Source organism: Schistosoma mansoni (genome assembly GCF_000237925.1).
Source record: "Schistosoma mansoni, WGS project CABG00000000 data, supercontig 0037, strain Puerto Rico, whole genome shotgun sequence".
In the NCBI taxonomy this organism is placed as follows: Eukaryota; Metazoa; Platyhelminthes; class Trematoda; order Strigeidida; family Schistosomatidae; genus Schistosoma; species Schistosoma mansoni.
The window spans coordinates 2,254,200-2,272,727 of NW_017386026.1; the positions used below are offsets into that span (position 1 = coordinate 2,254,200).

The following is an 18,528-nucleotide window of genomic DNA, read 5'->3' on the forward strand; positions in this document are numbered from 1 at the left end:
GTAAAAGAATACACGTCAAGGTCGAAGCTTAACAAAAGCTAATACATATCAGTCGAATGGTATAAAAAGGCAATGTCGAGGGAAAAAAACTCTTCAAATACTTAAATAATATATTTGTAATATTCCAATGAGTAGAAAAATTAGATTTTCTGACGTTTCGTGACTTAGTGTAAGCCACTTCTTCGGAAAATAAATAATTCATAAATAATAATTTATAACAATCTACCCAATGCTCAATTTGATCGAAATTATCTTCAAACATTTGTTATTTCATATTTTTTCTTATTGTTACTATTAGTTGCTTTGTGTCTGAACAAACTATTGTGATATGCATACGTATATTACAAATGACCATTAGTGAATTAATTAAGGTACTTCATTAACTAACAAAAATGTCTAATTATCATTAACCTGTTTTATTTTTCTATGACATATAGAGATGTAAAATAAAACAGAACAATCTCTGCCTGGATCAGTTGGTTTTCTTCATTTCTGATTTTATAACTTCAGATTTTGGAATTATGAGTTTTGTTTTCGCTTTTTTCTAAAAAACCTATTTTAACTTGGTCGTTTTTTTTGGGGGGGGGGGGGATTTAGTTCTTTAGTGATAAATTAATATATCTGTGCTTATTGTACTCAGGATACTAGTTTTTTTTGTATATCAGTACTTTAATGTAAATTCAAGAAAAAAAGATGTGCATTCAACTACCACAACTATTTTTACTAACAATTAATTCATAGAACGTTTTTTTGTTCTACAGCAAGGAACTACGATAAGCTTTTGTATGATTGATTCTATTCGTTAAGCAATTTCCACAAGTCATGTTATTTACTATTTACTAACGATAAATATGTATAAATTGCTCAGTCTTCTTTCAGTTTACGTCACTCATATTGCATGGAACCTCGTATTATTTTGCGCGTTTTATAATCTATTTTTTGTATTTATGTGTTCACTTTTTTTCTCCTAGTTAATGCCGCTGGCCAGTTTCTTATCTGAAATGTTATAAATTATTGTGGCATTACGAAACACAGTAATCTTACAACACTATACATATGTTAGGACTGGAGAAAACCTCAGATTATATTCAGTGTGATATCTGTTCAGTGCAATATTCTCTTGTATCAGTTTGTCCCGACCGGTGCTGCTACCTTGACGTGGTGGTCAGGCTTGCCTATCGTGATGAACCAATCGACCTATACTGGCTGGGACAATCGTTCCTCAAGGTCCTACCATACCAGACATGTTAGTTGAAATGCAGTAAGACTAAAATCAGCAAACCCAAGGTCCGAAGGCGAGGTCGTACTGTTGACTGTACAGAGGCGTGACAGCAGTGAAGTGTCTCCTTCAGACAACTAGCATACAGCGATGCTGCCTTCCCACAAGGAGGAGTGGGGTTAGACAAGGTCGACCCTAAAATGCACACCTTATCTCACGGATATCCGTCTCCGTCGGTAAGGTTACAAGAAGTACGGAGCTAACACGGAAATTATTCACAAGAAGGTTGTGTGTGACCGACATCGAGCAGTTGTCTCTTGGACACTGCAGTCATACTCTAAGGTCACTAAAACCACCCCCAACCCGATTTCCTTTACGGACACCTCTAGAAGAACCCTTTCACGGTGTGGGCAACCTGGAATTGATAGCCGCCCTCATACCTCTAACAGCAGTCAAGATCACCGTATTCATAATCAATCTCCCTCTTTAATTCATATTATTCCTCCTACGCTGACTTTCAACTCTAAACTTCCTCCTCAAGTGTCACCATGGCCAACGATTCGAGTGCGCGAAACACTCCCACGTCTACTGAAACCTCGCTCCAGACTACACGTTGGAGCCTTCAACGTACGCACTCTGTCAAATCGACCGACAGGCCTCCTTTGCTAAAACCCTAGAATCTCATACGATTGGTGTATGCTGTGTCTCCGAAACACACATACAGGATCTTGGTGTGGTCATTCACTTGACCTTACCTTACCATAACGTAGAGCCGACGAGATACACCCTCCGTGTATCTGACGACCCGATGGCTAGTTCTTGTGGACTAGCAGGTTTAGGCATAGCATTTAGTACAAGGGCAGAACAAGCACTATTAGAATGGATCCCTGTTAACAGTCGCCTGTGTGCTGTCTGGCTACTGTACAACTACCCATTATTCCCAGAAAACCTGAGTGGAACATTGAAGTAGGTCCCCCGACTCTAGCTCAAGTTCAAAAGGCTATAACTAATCTGAAACGAGGAAGAGCAGCTGATCCAGAGGGATTAGCTTCAGAGGTCTTTAAATATAGTGGTCCAATTTTAGCGATTAGGTTGACTAATATTTTGGCTAAAATCTGGGAGTTGGACGTGATCCCATCTGACTGGTCACAATCACATATTTTTCCAATATATAAGAGGGGGTCAAAATCACATTGTCGGGCGCCTAACTAAGACTCGTGAACTGCAGACACGAGGAAATCAGGCTGGCTTCAGACCTGGTAGTCGCTGTATCGACCACATATTCACTATTCGTCAAGTTTTAGAGCACGGACATACTTATTGGCGTCCGACAATGATAGTTTTTTCCTGACTTAAGAGCAGCCTTTGACTCTGTAGACCGAGAGGTTCTATGGCAGTGTCTGTCACTGAAAGGCGTATGTCAGAATTACATAAATCTTGTGAAGGCTCTTTACTCGGACACTACCAGCCTAGTCAGAGCTTACGGTGAACTGTCATCTGATTTTGCAACCTCAAGTGGTATATGACAAGGCTGTCCACTATCATCACTTTGTTTAATTTCATCATAGACCTACTAGTGGAAATAACACTCTCGTCGATTGAATTTTCAGGAACTGATCTCCTACTAGGAGGTCCACTTATCGACTTATAATACGCAGGTGATATAGTCCTGTTTGGCGAAGACGCTAATAAAATGCAGTCTTTGTAGCACTGAGCAACAATGCCAGGATGTTTGGAAGGCGTTTCCCTCCCTCTTAATGTAAATTGTTACTTCAGGCCTGGACTAAGGCCAATAAGTGAAGTAATCGAATGCATCGACAACTTCACTTGTTTTGGAAGTCTGATCATCCCTAGTGGGTTGGTGTCTGACGAAATCTCTGCGCGGATTCAGAAAGCTTGTTTGGATTCTGTCAATTTACGTCACCTATGGCGAAGGAGAGATATCCGTCTATCAATTAAGAGACGAATATACTGCGCAACAGTTCTCTCTATTCTACTTTACGGCTGCGAAACGTGGCCATTAGGAGTAGAACGTACTCTTAAGCTACTAAAATTTGACCACAGATGTCTTAGAAATATTGCTCGTATCTGCTGGGATCACCGGGTAAGTAATAGTGAGGTTAGACGCAGGGTATTAGGGAATGATGGTAAATCAGTTGATAAGGTTGTGAATCTTCATCGACTGAGATGGTTGGGCCACGTGTTACTACGACGCTCAATGTTGACTAGTGTTAGAGATGGTTGGAAGAAAATGATGGGCAGCCAAACCACAACGTGGCATCAGTCCTTGAAGTCACTAACTTCTGGTCTGAGCCGTGTCGTTAGATGCAGACTACTTGGTTGGGGTCCTCGTGACTATCGTAACCAATGGTTGGAGACTCTGTGACATGGCTCACAATCCATTACAATGGCCCAGGTGTATGCACTCTGTCTTCCCTTAAACCGCAAGATTAAAATTGCTTTATATCTTTCTTTCTACCAACTAATTCTTTCTTCTTGTACTAAATCCTTATACACAATCTTTTATATACTACCATTGAAGTAACTACTAAGGATTTGGTGCTCATCTTGTTGTGCCAATGAGGCGTGGCAACTTGGACCGATGCATATATGTGCCTGGTCCTACGTTGTAGCTGGCTGTATCAATTTGGTGTGTTACTCATTCAACATATCATACAGAACTTGTTTGTGTACACTCACTAATTATCGCATGCCGGTGAATTCCGTGTATAAATGAGTGTAGCTGGTCTATAATTTGTCGAGTTTTCGGGGTTTATGTAAAATCTTCAATATGCTGTCAGTCGTTGTCTTCTTCCGTATTTCGTGAGAATTTAAGTTTTCCTGTTGTAATTACCAGTTTTTTTTAGCTATATCAATATATATACATATATTGACGGTAAATCTTATCACTCTTGAATGATGCGATTTTTATTCGCGTCGGGCTATAACAACTTTCTTTGTGCATTTATATCTTTAGGAGTGGTAAGTAACAACGGAACTATTGAGACTTTGAACAATACCACATCATACTTTCGGGACATGTCTTTTTCATTTAGATTATTTTTTTCGACTGAATTGCTATTCGATTCCTGATACTTAATATCTATCTTGTATACGTTGGCTTCCTCCGGGTTGATGTCTTTAGTGGGAAAATCGACTAGTCAAATCACGTTGGCGAGTCTTTAAGGGTGATAGCTTTCCTATACTGTAACTAAGGAGATAATAATGTTATTAGAGGACCGGCAACTTTTAGAATAAAGCACTTCATCATTTGGGGTCACGGGTTCATATGCACCCCACTCATTTCGTATTACTAGAGCTCATACAAAAAAAAACTTAGACCTGATTACTGAGTTCGGAACACCAGAGTAGTTTTATTAATTATCTCCACTGAAGTCTTGAGCTAGGGATCCATAATAATAATTCAAATATAAATCAAGTCAACCAGTATCAAAGCATAAGATCCAAAACCCTAACTGATATGTTGAGGATTTCATAGATATATTGCATTTATCACAGTGATAATTGTCTGACTCATAACAGCGTTATGCGTTAAAGATAGTATGCTTTTACATAGAATGCAACAAATACAAAACGTTTAGAGCTGAAATGTTATTAAAGGACTAAGGAAAATCACTGTAAGGTGGTGAGTTACAATTAATATCGTTAAATCATACGAATGTAGTACATACACAGGGAAATGGTCTGAGATAAATATAAAAGGGGTTTAAAGCTCTGTTATGGACCAAAATGAACAGGGGCTAGATGTACTTCTCTTATATACATATGTTTGGCTTTCTCGAGTCGATCGTGAACGATCGCACTGACACGGATAAATTCATTATTTGTTTTATCTCAGAATTTCCTTTTATACATTTTATCTTCCTCCTTGTCAAGTCATATTTCCTGCATTTAGTCTTACTATCAGTGATTCTACTGTCATTCCAACTCTGCTTTTCGATCTGTCAATTTTATTTCGCTGTCCTGAAACAGTATGTAAAACAGTACATACTTAATGTCAGTGATGTTCCAAACAAAATGGATCTAGACAACTGGATGACATGAATGACGTAAACCCTGATAGCAAACCATGATTCAGTTCAATACAGAACATGAGGTAATTATGCACTAAGAAATTATACACATAAATTACAAAGTAAAGGATGTACTAATTTTAAACAAAACCATGTAAAATCTCGAAACAACAATTTAAACCATGTTGAAAATGACAATTATGAAAGATAATGTGATAGTGAGAAATTAATTTTATTCAAAGACCTAATATTCCAAAGAGTCACACTAGATAATCACGAAACAAACCATTAATAACATAAACATACATATAAAAATGAAAAAAAGTTGGCAAACATAAAGTAAGTATGGTAGTCTTCAGAAAAAAAGTCAAAATAAAAAGTCTCGACGTTCAATCTATAAATATCGAGATAGTATGAATTGGGTATTATGTAAATCAAATGAAAGATAGATGATCAGTCAATAGACATGCACATATCACAAGTGCGTAATCACTTGTAATAATAATTTTGTCATACTGTGGAAATAGTTGATCATAATGTGTTAGGAAATATATCCAGACCGAAAATTTTTAATTGATTTGAATCGAAATTGAGTCCAACAGGTTTACAATCGCCAGTAGATAGACGGTAATCGGCAAGTTTAACTAAGCCGTGGTAGTGAACTAAAGTTGCAACCACCGCGAACACATGAAATATTTGATGACTTTGAAACTAGACGTAGACAAATATGAATTAAAGATTGAAAAATTAACTTATGATACGGTATTGAATTAACTGAAGGAACATTCAATTGAAGTTATTGTTTAAACGACGCTGAAAAAGATAATTTAGGTAGTCAACTTTTTCCCGAGATTAGGCGTATTCCAAGTGTTATAATACTAATACGTGGATATTGGTAGCTCGGTAGTAAGTTTTGAACTTTTATCCGTAAGCTTAAACCTTGCTCTGTCTACTTCAGTTCGGGTAGCTAGTTAGCATCACTAGTCCTCACATCTAGGTGTAGCTTATAACCATGTACACGAGTTTATACCTGGTCAATGAGATAATTAAAATAAATACATGGATAGTATTCTCTAGTAACCTTATATGTGCGTGTAGTTTGTTTCAGCTCAGTAAGAAATCTATGATAAAATACAATTACACCAAAACTCAAACAACTTGTAGATTCACACTTATATTGTTTATTAGCCATGTCCAAATGCTACCGACCTGCGAAGATCTATTCCATAGCCGACGGTAATTCATTTTATTCTCTAGTCGTTGTTCAAAGCTTTGTGATACCGTACACTAGTTTTCCTGATCAGATTTAATTTGTAAAAATGGTTCAAATAAACAAAATAAATCTGTATAGATGGATGCTAATTTTCACTCATAAATTCGGTTGTTTATTCTCTGAAGAAGTGACTTACACTGAGTCACGAAACATCAAAGAATTTAAAAACTTAAATTTTTCTACTCAATGGGATATTACAAATATATTTTTTTCACTTATAACTATCTACCGAATTCTCACTTAATAAAAAGGCGGGCATAGCCTTTAAAATTTAAGATGTCTTAGTTTCGTGACTATCCTTCGATAGTCAAGATTGAACTTCTTCAGTTCAGTATGATGCATTCTAATCTAAGTATTTTATAATTAATTACCCTTGATGCAAACAGGCAAGTCTATTCATTAATGATTTTGAGAATCACTAATTTTCTAATTAGTAGCCTGATAAGCACGCCAAACGTGGAATCAAAAGAGCTCTGCTAGGTTTTCTAGTTGTATTTTTCTACATCCAGTAAGGCGCAGAAATGTCATGTTCGTACTACAGCATGGTCAGAGTTTGAGTGAGATTCAGGAGCGAGTTTTCTACTGACCCCTTTTAGCAACGAATAACAGCGACAACTCTTATTTGTGTTTATCCTCTGGTGAGGTCGGTGTCTAGGTTAGAGAATCTCTCCATATTTAGAAATACTATTTGTTAAGGATAAACTTGACTGAGTCCAGTTATAACAGCTAGTCACCGTTATCTGTTAGATAGGCTAAAACATCGAAAATAGTGTTTCAGTTTGGCGCATGCAAATGTTGCATTTCATTTACTGGTTAAGTGTGTATATGAAACATCCTGAACTAATTCATTTAGGGTCCATACTCTATTAAACAATATACACAAAACAACCACAGATTTTGTACATCAAGGAATTATCATGCAATCAACAGAAGGTTTATAATGTGCTTAACAAAAACTGCCGCTGAAAAACCTGTTACTCTGAGATAAACTATCGACAAAGGAATGAAACATTTAAATTTCAATATCCAGAAGTTGTTTGTATTTTAGTTCCTCTTAATATTCTGTTCAGGAAAAAAAAATAATAATTACATACAATATGATAAAACTAACCCAAATATCAAAACGTCCAGGAAATATTCTTTCCGGTACACGGACAGCATAGATGGTTGCACCACTTAAATACAAAACGGCCATGAGAACAAGCCAACCTAAAGAACCTTGAATAACAGAATGGAAGAATCCATCTAATATTACTGTGTGAATGCATGGAATAACTCCTGAAAGACCTAATCCCATGAAAACACCAGCCCGAATTGGACGATAATGAGGTGTCGTAAAAGATGGGTGCATTGAAACAACGACTGCTGCTATCCCCAAAACGGCAACCAAAATCGTATAAAATAACTTGGCCCACAATATGCAATAGAATGAATAATATAAATATGGTATAAACGAGCCTAAATTCAGAAACGCTATGCCAGCATAGTCCAACCTAAAGAAGAGAATATAAACCTTACCATAAATTATTTACGACATATTAATGAGATATGAGTATAATAAAAGGCCAAAACACAAAAACGTCTAGAAAAATTAAAATGTGGCATTCTAGCTATAACAGAAATGTTATCAGTTTATGGCTCCATAGGTGATTGACCTAAACCTTGTTAGACACTGTAGGCATGCTAGTTAGTCTTTTCTAGGTGGTACGAATTGATTATTTTAAAAGCATAGATTTCATATAGCTGCGATAGCATAATAAATAAACTGATAAAAACAGCTTTAGTTAACTAAAAGTCAATAAAATGAACAGTGCTACGATATATTTCAAGGAAGTCACTAAGCTAGTGGACGAAGAAAAATAAGTTGCTTGAAACTTAACAGCACACAATAAACTTATGCAGTGAAATGGATCTTAAAAGATTTGACCTGCGATTTTCGTGCATTATATCTATTTAAAGGGATCACAGTTACAAAATCGATAACCAATCTTTTTACCAACTAACATTTATTTATCATTTATTTGAACACAAATATTGGTACAAAGGGGCACCAGATATATATGCGCCGCACAAATCTCATTTGATTTGTGTGAGGGCTGTGATACTTCCCAGATGCCCAAACTGAAGCAGGTGGTTTTCTTAGGGGGCCACACCCAGAGCCTTTGACCAAAAGGTCTGGTCCATAAGGCAGTGGAGCATCGGAAGGAGATGCAGTCCCATGGGAGCCAGTGATTGATTCATACGCCATTTGTTCCCTCAGGATACTGGAGCCCATGTGCACCATTGGTTTGGAATCAGGGTTTTCCAACTCCACTAGGTTGACCCTCCGTGTCCACCAACCCGTTTAAAGCGCCGGACATTCGCTTTTCGTCCTCTCAATTTCGTAAACAACACCCCTGACGTGAGAAGCAAGTGACTAGGACTTCCCTGGCAGTGGCTGTATTCGCGTGGCCATGTGAGAGTATTTTGAGAGGGAGAACGTACTCTCCCCATCCTCGGCCTTACCAGGGAATTCGGGGGCATAAATGTTATCAAGAAGCACAGGAAAGGGTTTAAGAAACTCAAGGGCAAATATTTAGGTAATAAGTCCGTATATTCCGTTCACAATGATACAACAGCCGATTCGTTGTATTTCTGGTTTGCATTATAAATTTTCTTTGATCTGGTAACTTAATATATTGTATACCATTTATAAGTTATGACTAATTAACTATGAACATATTACTCAGTCTTGTATGACAAATATCTTAGTTGTGGATTGTGGTGTTGCATTTTTTGCATAGAATTAAATGGCTTTTTCAAGTTTGAATGATCCATAATAACTCAAAATGTATAAAGTACTTGGTTGATTTTTCCGAAGATTGTTCTAAGGTAGTTTTTGAGAAGGATGGATTTCGCATGGAGTATCAATTGTTAGTATCTACACTAAGATAGTGGCCTCACTTTTACTGGTGTAGGATGAGAATCATAATAACACATGCCAAGTTCAGATGTTACTCATTAAGAATATCTATGAGTGGTATCGTACGGCGATACGGAATTTTATGTAGCTTGCTTTCTTGTTCAGTATAGCTAAGTTTACTATGTGCGAGTTTGAAACTGTACTGATTTCTGTTCTACCGACATGAATATGAACAATCCTTACTGGATTCTATGTTCGACTGGACATAACCAAATGTACCAATCCGAAAGTCTAATATTAGACACGCTTTCTGAAGATTTTCCTTATGGAGAAAAAACGCTGACAAATTATGCAAAACAGTTATGCCTGTTTTAATGTATACTTTTCCTGTTAACGCACGATACCTAAAACAATGAATAACGTCAACCCAGTTTACATATTACTTTGAACAACAGTAAGATCTTATGATCTGAATACTCCAAGAATTATTTAATAACTTTCCTATCAAAATTGTAAGAATTACCTGTTAAACAGCCGTCCAATGCTTTTTGAATGGCAAGAAAGAGTGTGAAATAAACAGGAAAGACCGAGACAAACAATAGCACCGAAAAAGAATGTAGAAAATACAAGCTTATCTTGCCATTGTAGTAGAGTCCCTGACTGAATTAACATGAAGACTGTAATGGCAAAAAAGCTCCCACACCCTAGAATAAACAATGTTTGAAATAAACATTAAGATAAGCAGTAAAAATGACCACATAAAATTAGAGCATGCTTCTAATTGTCAAGCAAGAGGTTTTAAAACTGGCTCCGAGTAAAAAGAGTTCCAAATTGCAAAAACCCAGTCCTTATCTAATACATGATTTTATAGTCATGCTACATTGAGAAACAATTAGTTAAGAAAAGAGACTGAACGTAGAGCAGTTAAAATCACCGAAGATCATCCCTAATTGTGTTAACTAAGATTTCAGTTGCTATTACCCAACATAAACGGACGTAAGATTTGAGTGGTGTAGTAATGACAGAGGTCGTTAACAAGTTTTATGGGCCAAAGAGTTTGAAAATGACCTGTTGGTCGTTAATAGTAACAAAAACTTGGAATTATCAACGGATTGAAAGGATCCGTGGTTATCAAAACTACCAGTCTAAAAAGGAGTGAGATTAGAAACTGAAGAGTAAGGAGAATCACTTGGAAGAACAATCCAACTATACCTTCCTTCATGGTTACCAATTGATTCAGTCTTCAGACACAAAGAGAAGAGAACATCACTGCTGAATTGTAGATTTTTAGTTGATTCAAGAGTTCTGATAAGCCTAGAACGAGAAAAAGCAATGGATGATGCTGCATCCTTCTTTCGCTATACTAGGAAGGCTAAGGATATGCTCAAATCTAGATCGATTGAACTTGCGATGGTTCCAAACCAAACAACCTATCATGGATTTTAGTTCTTAGCGAGCATTAAGAAACACATTAGGAAAATCGTAAGTACCGATATATGGTAATGCACTAACAAGATCGTGTTTTTGATAACTCTGATTATATTGATTTTTTTAAAGCAACAAACTCCAGATATGAGAATGACTTCGGTTGGGCAGAGAATGCTAAGACCAGATCGTGAGATAAAGCAACTACGAATATTTAACAATGGCCTTATTTGTCAGTTTACTGATAAGTTTATAGTAAATCGGTGTTCTGAGTCCATTTTCTCTGAAGAACTAGTTATCCTTATGGTATGAATTTATTAAAAAGAACTTGGGAGAAAAGAATAGGAAATAAAACTCCAAGGTCGCTTCCAGAATGAGTAGTAAGCGTATATGTAAATGAAACCAAAGGATACCGCCTGGTAATTCTACTAACTTAGTAAAATCTTATCAGAGCTTTAAGCTTCCTTGAAGACTTATGATTAATTCTAATATCTAAATCTCAAACTGTCCTATCAATTAAGAACGTTTTGATCTCTGTGTATTAAATGGAGTGAAACAATTGCTAAACACTGTCGATGACTAGACCCAGGTTCTGAGTTGTGATCACTAGGTTTTATGTTTTGAAATTGTGAAATTGTGTTACAGGTTATGATACAGGTTATCTGTCAGCATGGAACCACAGGTATGAGTTTTGAATAAGCTCTTGTAAACCACGTTTCTTAAGATTTTTATGGAGGCAGAAGGGCACTTTATTGACAAACTAAGTGAGATTTTATAGATATAGTGAGCTATTATTACCACCTTAAAATGGCTTGGTAACTTGGTTTGAAATTCACTTGCCATGCAATGTACAGTTTCCCAAACTAGGTCCGTTTAAGACGATAATTGTCTTGTCATCTATAGAAAAGATGTGTTTCCTACATACTACAGCATAGTTCAATTCCAAATAATTAATTTAGTTGTGATAGGTTTGTTCACATTTACATAATCTAATAACCACTGAATTTGAACGTATTTCAGTCCAAGTTTGAATGTGACAGGATGTTAGGTGATATATTGGTAATAGCAATAACCAAAACTCGTGTTCTCCAATATCGTTTTAAACCAAGAAAGTACCATCATCTGGTCTTTGACTGCCAAGTTTCCATTGACCAAATAGTCAGTTTGTTATTACGCTTTACCAATGTATTCAAATCTTCAAACAACTAAAATACTATCCACTAGACGGGGATAACCAAAATCGCCTAAGTGAATAGTAAATTTACTTTTTTATTACCTGTAAGAGAGGTATAGAAGTAATGGAGTACTTTTTTATCTCAGGACTTACTTTTTATTTTGAATGAAATTATACGGCCCAATAAAACGCAAACAACTTGCGATTAAAATTTATTAGGAAAATCCAGTCTTTTGTGAAGTACTCTCTACCACTGACAATCATCAAAATAAGTGTTATGTGAAAATCCCCATAAAATATTCAAAAACAAAGAAATTATTGGGTATTCACAGAATAACTTTTTGAAGTTATGCAATGTAACTTTTGGTACTTTGTTTAGGTAACTTAAAACAAAAACATAAATCTAGAAAATCACTGGAAAGTGTATACCAAATGATGGCAAATAGTTGGTTGTTCATGTCAATCATAGCCCTAGAATAAGTACAACTTACCCAACAAATGAGTCCATATATTTCCCGTTTCTGTATGCACTCTGAAAATGGACTTGAAACAAGCCCAAAAGGTGTTTAACTGAGGTCGATGATAATGCAAAATGTAATCATTGTCACGCAACCATGCAGGAAGACTGTGATGATTAACTACTCGCCAACCTCTGAGCCAAACATGACGTACGAACTCCTCAGCACTGTGTGCCAACATTTGAGCCAGCTATACCATAAAATGACAGAGAAAGAACACCCTATTTGAGACAAATGTTCTCAGTAACATATTTAAAATGATCCACTGCAGAATCTGTAGATGAGCAATATCACCTATTTTCTCACGTGAACCTCCAAACAGAACAAATAAATGTAGCGAGTAATGTAATAACCAGTAAATTATGAGTTTAAAGTCAGATAGAAACGCAAAAGGAATACTGTTGTGAACTGAGTCACTACCTGTTTTTTTCTTCTTAGAGATAATAGTGACATTATTAGGCCTGTGTGCAAATAGTTTGTAAACTAATTTGAAATAGTGAGCTATCTTATTATAAGTTTTACCAATATTTCCCTAGACAGACTAAAATGCATTTCAAGCCTAAGGTTCATAAACTTATTCCTTTTACTAAAATGTGTAGTAATTGAGAAATTAACATTTAAATATCTACTGAAAACCTATCAAACATAGTGAAGCGTTATGATATTATAAGTCACAAACAAAACAGTACTATGTGTTTTATCTTTCTTATGGCAATCGACTACAAACTGGCTCCATCAAGAATAAAACCAACACATGAATATAACGACAAACCTGTTTTTAAATTGGTTACCGATTGTTAGGTCAATATGACTTCGCTTCAGAAATGGAGTAGTTCACCCCCTACATTGCTTATTGGAAATGAATTGATTTAGGGTGTTTACGAATTCACTTCACAAGTTTTATCAGCCTGAGCAAGTTAGCATATGACAAATTTACTGTACGGGTTTAGAAAGGGGGCTCGGTTTTTCCACACTTGTTAGTTGTGACGCTGGTAGGATGTTCATCTGTTAATGAATGACTGAATGTACTGTACAGCAGTCTATCTTGTACTACTTTACAGCTGGAAGAATGACCTGTAAAATAAGCGACCACTCCCAGACCGCTAGTATTCGACAATAGGTATGATTCGATACTGATTAAACATCATACATGACTTGAAGTCATCGAACCGTAATAACCTTGTTCCACGATTCGAAGGGAAGGCAAGTTAGATTTACGCAGTCAGCAAAGGGGCGAGTATACTAGTAGGCAACTCGCTGTATTATTCTATGACTGTAAACATGGTTTATGTAAACAGAAGACAGGAAAAGGTTACAAGTTTTGTCCAAATCCCTTTTGTTACGTCTGGCCGATTGTGAACGCTATATTCGCTTCCCTAAGCTAGTTCCGTACCCCCGAGCTAGAACTATACACCGACTTGAAGACCAGAGAAAAGGCACAAAGTGTATGGGAAACACCTTACTACAGGGTTCATTCATGTACAGAAAATACAAGGATTTTATAGTAATTTAATAGTCCTTGAGTTTTACCGAAAGTTCTAGAATACTGCTAAACATAGTAGCAGTGTGTTAATCAGCCAATCAGGATCTCGTTATTTTAGTAACATAACTTCACACAACTTCCAATTAATCGCTGATTGGTTGAAATGCCCCTTGATGACTAACGAGCTTGTCATGTCGCTTGAGAGAAAAATGCAGGGTCATCCCGACACCTTTAAAGCATTGCTCGCATTTATTATTTATTTATTTGGACAGATAAAAATTGGTACAAGAGGGCACCAAATACATATGCGTCACACAGTAACAATAAGGCCAGTCGCAGTTATCATTGATTTGTGTGAGGGCTGTGATACTGCTCGGGTGCCCAGACCGAAGCATATCAAGGGGCAAGCGAGTTAGCAATACTAAGGTTAGGCATATGGTGTCAGGCAAAAGGATAAAATGATCTATGAGACAGTGAATTTCGACTGACTGAGGAGACTGGAACACAAGTCACATATGCCTAATCATTTTCTACCTCGACACACAATATTGGTCGGAACACATTTGAAGAAAACTAGGAGGAAACCAAGGTATTGCAAAATTTCATACAATAATTGGCTCCTAAAAAGAATCCTATTAACAGGTGCAGGTAAACTTGTTGAGGATCGTACGATAATCGCGAACAGTAATTGAAAAATTTATTGAACGACTTACAAATAGTTCACTTCAACATTATTTAGTCCCTCTTGTCCCTAGAATTTAACCCTTATTTTGGGACAATATTGTTCAGTGTTAGATCTTTCCCGAAACAATTGATATTACTACTATTCCTACATTTTAGCTATTCTTCTTTTTAATCTCATATCATCACGCTAGGGTGGTAAAGCGACTTGCTCTGATGCACATTCGTGTCGGGCCCTAAGTCGCTTATGACTGACTGACATAATAGTAAGCATACGAACCTTTTATTCGCCACGTTATGGTTATTTTCTATTAGGTCATCAATTTGAGTTGTCATAATTCTGTAACAAATAAATAACATGGATATAAAAGTATAAACCTAAGATAGCTCTACGATAAGCGGTAGGACTAGATAAAGTATGAATCCATCTGGGTTGTTAAGTATGACTTTGAATCACAATACCGACTGGTTCCTAGGAACTTTAAAAATTGCCGAGACTTTAGTTTATGGATGAACCAATCATATGCAAGATGGTCTTGGGTTTTAACGCGAAATTCATTGATCCATATGTCTAAATAGCATTTTGGGATTACAGCTGATTTAGTTCGTGATGAAAACTCCTAAATTTAGTGGCGAACTTTAAGTCCTAATCCTAGTACCTCACACTAATTTATAACTCTCCTTTAACCATAGAGTGTATGTGAATATTCCCAAGGTCCCTTTGGCATCCCTCAAAGATCATCCAGAAATTATAGTTTCATCAAAAAATCGACAAACCCAAAGACAACTCTCAAAGATCTCATGGTTTGATAGGGGTAGTTTAGTGAAATAGACATAAATATGTCGCCAGAATTTTAAATCTCAGTTTCAGGATCATTGGAATAGCAATACTACACAGTACTGATAAATTTGCATCACACAAACTTATGTATTTATTAAATCCCTGAGAAAGGGTTTTTATCTGGTAGTCATTCCGAGGCTATTTTAAAAACTTGGCGAGGACTCAGACGAGAAGTTCCGATTTGACTGGGTGTTTATTTTCAAAATGTTTGCTTGTCATGTGTCGCAGATTTTCGATTAATTAAGAAGATTCCGATGAGCCTTAAATAAGTTTAAAGTATCGGTACACTGTTAGCTAATAGAAAATTACTTCTCCGTTTTGTCGTACCATTTATCTGAAAAGGAATTTTGTAGTACTTGAAACAACGAGCAGTATATCAGAAAACTCAGAACGCAACTTAAGTTCTAAATAAACGGTTAAAATCTTTTCCGGGACTCTGGGCAGTTTTCGTGATAAACTTTGTGTTAGCGAGTTAATTCAACAGAGACTGAGTCTCCACGAAGCTTAAGCCATAGATGAGTGTGCATCTAATATACCACTCGAAGTAGTGGAATGATACTTCACCGAACTATTTGTATACAAAATTTAACTCTTATAATTACCTGTGAGATATCATACTGCTTAATATACTCCACGCAGCTTATTCGTTGACTTTCGTCTTCTAGTAAACACGTAGGCATCTTGCGTTCATCAGCTTGGGTTATTTCAGTGTGGTCATTGTCATGGTAGATCATAATTACTGTGACGAATGAATACAATAAGTATATGAAACTACGCTGTTTCGGTCGGAAAACCTTTGTTCATCCAAAAATAGGATTAGTGGAAGAGTAGGGAGAGTTGAAATGGCCTTCTACATTTAGGACTAATAGCCTGGACGATTTCTGGAATGGAAAGAAAATAAAACAACTGTGCGTTAAGATTAGTTTTACACAGTAAGTCTGCATGGAGAGGTTAGTCTTAAAAACCTTACAATTAGAACGCTAGTTTAATATGGGTTTTCTATTTGTTTGGTGGTCAACACCCAGAATGTGAGATTATATTCAACACATTATATACATTGAGGGAACATTTAAACTGTGCTCCAAGGTCAATCCAGCATCCTGTATGTAGACCTGGTCCTTTGTAATAAATATGGTTGATTTGTTGAAATGTATTAAACCTTGTTGTATGGCTTTGTAGTGACCTATTTTTGTAACGAGAACGCGACTGGTATTATGGAAACACTTATTATTATAACCAATTATACTAGTGATCGTTTTACTGTACTTATTTACTTAAGTGCACCAAACACACATTCTTCCATTGCCTGTAACCTTGCACAATTCGCATACGCTCATTAGTTCCGCTTGTAAACTTTGGCACGTCTCGGTATTCTATTGATACCACGAGATCGCCAACAAATATATCTTATTGCAACCGTCAACAGCCTACTAATTTTTGACCTACGGATGTATCCAGCTCGATATTTGGCACATAATCTTCCTGTAATTGTGATCATAGTCGATCGTGACTCGACGCCGACTTCAGCTCCTAGAGAAACTCTAGATTGATTGCGAGATACGAGAAGAGCAAAACATCCTACCGCTTGTCGACCCCAAACTGAAATTCGTGCCGCTAGAATTCACCATAGGAGGTAAACAGACATTTCAGTCACTGTCCAGTGGATAAAAAATGAAATGAGATCACCCGTATGTTCTGTTAAGGGTTTCAAACCTCCTTGAGATTACCCAGGGGATGCTTAACACTGTAAGGAGTGGAATGGTAAAACATATCGACACTTTAACTATAATTTAAGATATAAATTCATAACCCAAGATCACCATTTGTTTTTCAATCAAATAAAAGAAGTTGGTTTAAGAGTTTAAATGTCTCGTCTTAGAAGAGATTCTAGATAACAGTCAGTAAATTGGTCCCGAAACATTGAGGACGCTCAAGCCTGTTAGGACGCTTAATAAAGTAAACATTGACTGCATAGAAGTAGTGTTTTAAATAAAGTCTCAAGGAGGTGGGTATAAAAGTTGAAAAATGTCTTCATCAGGGCATTCGCAAGCTTTATGAAGCTACCTTATTACTTTAAAGACTTTGACAGTTTCTATACTGCGGTGCGTAGTTGCTTTCAAATCATAACATAAAATTACTCTTAGGTGCTGTAGATCCACTGAAACGTTACTCAGCCCTAGTCCAGTCGTCAAGCAGACCAAATGGTTTATACGTCAAACAATAGGCTGCTGATCGTCGGACAGCTTACTGAAGAACATCAAGAACAAATATGAATAACGCCGATTAATCAATTGCAATCAATGGACTAGCATCTAATGCAGAGACTGAACTCTATATTCCCCTGACTTGCTTTTACCAACATATTTCTTTAATAATATTATGTCTGCTTTTTACAGAAGTCATGGTAGCTACGATGCGTGAGTACCGCAAAGGGGCAATCCACATGAGATATTAACAGCTAGGTGTGACATCTATGTAAGCTAAGAAGTCACACCATTCCTGTTCAACCAAAGTAGATCGCATTCACTGACGCAGACCATCCACATGAGTTACAAGTCTTCTCCATCATCATAAAGACACAAGTCTAGATTAATGAAATGAAGTTCTATTGTTCGTGCACCTGTGAAATTAGTGTTTTTGGTTTAAGGTGTACTGATGTTTATTGTGTTGTCCATAGTGCTATTAATAGTGTACAATTAATAGTGTTTATATTTTTATCTTAACATTAAAACCATATAAGTGACCCGCTTGAACTAGCAAAAACATCATCATAAATAATGTGACCGCTGATCGCCCTTCGTCTGAGAGTAAGAGAGGAGGTTGACTGACCTTTTAAAATTCTCAACACCCGTGCGATACATAACATTTTAGAGTATTTTCTCATAGTCTATTTGGTAGGTGCCGTAGATAAAAGCGTAATCTGTGCTGGGTATTACATTTCAACCGACTCAATTTGTCTAGCAATATCACACTGTAGC

At 36.6% G+C, this 18,528-nt stretch overlaps 1 protein-coding gene across 1 annotated transcript; it reads right to left on the reverse strand.

Moving 5' to 3' along the window:
* Positions 1–5,342: 5,342 nt before the first annotated feature.
* Positions 5,343–16,654, reverse strand: Smp_045410 (adiponectin receptor, putative). Its single transcript, XM_018790808.1, has 6 exons — positions 16,521–16,654; positions 16,153–16,431; positions 12,519–12,735; positions 9,952–10,132; positions 7,638–8,019; positions 5,343–5,964 (listed from the first exon to the last, which is right to left on the reverse strand). Exons 2-6 carry the CDS (start codon positions 16,282–16,284, stop codon positions 5,785–5,787), a joined length of 1,092 nt encoding a protein of 363 aa, XP_018646043.1. The 5' UTR covers positions 16,285–16,431; positions 16,521–16,654; the 3' UTR covers positions 5,343–5,784.
* Positions 16,655–18,528: the final 1,874 nt, after the last annotated feature.

What these genes read in the sequence shown, in the direction of transcription:
- Smp_045410 (XM_018790808.1), bottom strand. Translation starts at nt 16,284, where the DNA reads ATGATCTACCATGACAATGACCACACTGAAATAACCCAAGCTGATGAA. An exon ending in AGCAGTATGATATCTCACAG is followed by an intron (nt 12,736 to 16,152) that starts GTAATTATAAGA and finishes TTTATGGTATAG; the next exon opens with CTGGCTCAAATGTTGGCACA. An exon ending in CTGGACGTTTTGATATTTGG is followed by an intron (nt 5,965 to 7,637) that starts GTTAGTTTTATC and finishes GTCTACGTCTAG; the next exon opens with TTTCAAAGTCATCAAATATT.